Source organism: Benincasa hispida, unplaced genomic scaffold (assembly GCF_009727055.1).
Source record: "Benincasa hispida cultivar B227 unplaced genomic scaffold, ASM972705v1 Contig159, whole genome shotgun sequence".
Classification (NCBI taxonomy): domain Eukaryota; kingdom Viridiplantae; phylum Streptophyta; class Magnoliopsida; order Cucurbitales; family Cucurbitaceae; genus Benincasa; species Benincasa hispida.
Genome location: NW_024064153.1, coordinates 1 through 1,862, shown reverse-complemented (window position 1 = coordinate 1,862; position 1,862 = coordinate 1). Strand labels below are relative to the sequence as shown.

At 28.0% G+C, this 1,862-nt stretch overlaps 1 protein-coding gene across 2 annotated transcripts; it reads right to left on the bottom strand.

Moving 5' to 3' along the window:
* Window positions 1-642: 642 nt before the first annotated feature.
* Window positions 643-1,826, bottom strand: LOC120068951 (pescadillo homolog). 2 transcript variants are annotated; one of them, XM_039020592.1, is made up of 3 exons: window positions 1,382-1,826; window positions 1,100-1,288; window positions 643-806 (listed from the first exon to the last, which is right to left on the bottom strand). In XM_039020592.1, the coding sequence occupies exons 1-3, from the start codon at window positions 1,460-1,462 to the stop codon at window positions 726-728; spliced, it is 351 nt and encodes a 116-aa protein (XP_038876520.1). In that variant the 5' UTR covers window positions 1,463-1,826; the 3' UTR covers window positions 643-725. The 2 variants fall into 2 exon arrangements, with proteins under 2 accessions (XP_038876520.1, XP_038876519.1); XM_039020591.1 differs by having other exon boundaries at window positions 1,100-1,309; window positions 1,382-1,789.
* Between the last annotated feature and the right edge of the window lie 36 nt (window positions 1,827-1,862).

The window sequence follows — 1,862 nt, the reverse complement described above, 5'->3', positions numbered from 1 at the left end:
GGAGTTTTTCTTCCCCATCTTTTCTTTGATATTTTAATATTTTAATGTTATTTTAATTTTTTAAAATATACCATGTTATTTTGATCTTAAAATTACAAATTATTTTAATCATCTTCAACTAAAAATAATGAATTTTAGTTTTCTCATGTAAGTAATAATTTATATCAGACTAAATATAAATAGTTTAAATACATTAAAATTCAACAAATTTAGTTTGAAGATTAAATTATAAATTAAAAATTAAAAAACAAAAGTGGATTTGGAAAAGAGAAATTCTTATAAATAGAAAAATTCCAAAAATATTTACACTTTATAGTAAAAAGTTTCAAAAATGTTTTGTACCTTTAAAACTTTTTAAGTGTAAATATTTTTTAAATATTTTTTATATTTAAAAGGACCTCTTTGAAAAAATATATATATGTGAACATTTGTCTCATACAATGATAAAAAACTTGAGTGAATTTTGACCCCTACATATATTAAATTAAATGAAATAATATAATAATAATAATTTGCTATTCATTTTACAGAATAATAATAATGATGAATAATTAACTAATAATTGAAAACTAGAAATAGCTACCAAACATATATGGTTTTTATTTTAAAAAAACCAAAAACCAAAGAAAACGACTCATATGCTTGGAGCAAAATAAGCTTATTGGCCATCCGAAAATAAGATTGCAAATAATTAAGAACAAAATTGGTGATGTGCTCTTTGCTTACTACGATTTGTGAGATTCTTCAAGCTTACTCTTCCTATCCTCTAGAAGTTTATTACGATCCTTGTTCCTTCTTTGACAAATCTGGTAAGAAGAGAAATTTCTAACTCATAACAATAGAATACAAAATGAACTAAAAAAAACAAAACAAAAGAAGAATTCAAAAACATATTACCAAAAATAAGAATGCAAGTTTTTAAACCATTACTGGCAGCAAGTATGAGATTCTTAGTTAGTTTCATCTCAAGGCAAGGTTTAATAAGAGTAAATGCCAAAAGAAGTTTAAATATAGAAACTTGAATTTGTAAGGACAAAAAACGAAAGAATTGTGGTTCAAGCAGTATCAGAAACAGAACACAACAAAACAAGTAAACTACCTTCATAGCTTTATAAAGGCCTCTCTTCTTTCTTGGCATCAGAACCATTGACAAGTTAGCATTATCTTCAGCAATTTGTTGATAATCAGGGAGGTCGAAATAATCCTCGTCGGACAACTGCTTATCAACTTTTGAAATAGCTAAAGGATATTGTGCTCCTTGAAGCTCCAATTTTAATTCGTCATGATACTGTTTGTCAAGAGCCATCATCTGCATTAGGAATAATACACTACGGTTGGACTCGCCTCCATTTTCAGTCTGTAATATTAATCAAAAGTATACCTTTTGTTTCTTCTTAGTAGCTATGGTAGCCACAGTTCGATCGATGACACCCTCAACCAATAAATAAATTCTGAGGATCATCCAATTCTTCTATCCCTAGTCCTGGCAATGGCAAGTCTTCAATTTTGGCAGAAACCTTCATATGGTTAAGGGTCTTGGCGTAATCGGGAATGTATCCTTCTGCCTCATTGTCAACAAAAGGTGATAAGTGCGGAGGAGGATTCCTAGCAAATTGATACGTTAATTTGGAGGTATAAATAATAAGAGTTAAAACCAAATATATATTATTTCTATTATTATGAAGTATGAGCTAACGGAGAGAAAAGTAGTGGATATATGGATTTAAGAAACCACTCGGTTTAGGACGCAAATCAAAAGTAAGGAAAATGCACTAATTTTTAAGAATAGGTTTTTAAATAATCTTTTAAATTCGAAAATATTAAGATGGTACAACTTGAAAAAAATTGAGTTCTGTATTTAT

Coding starts and splice junctions, on each gene's coding strand:
- LOC120068951 (XM_039020591.1), bottom strand. CDS start 1,462: ATGATCCTCAGAATTTATTTATTGGTTGAGGGTGTCATCGATCGAACT. Junction 1,310..1,381: donor CTACTAAGAAGAAACAAAAG/GTATACTTTTGA, acceptor TTCCTAATGCAG/ATGATGGCTCTTGACAAACA. Junction 807..1,099: donor GCCTTTATAAAGCTATGAAG/GTAGTTTACTTG, acceptor TCTTCTTACCAG/ATTTGTCAAAGAAGGAACAA.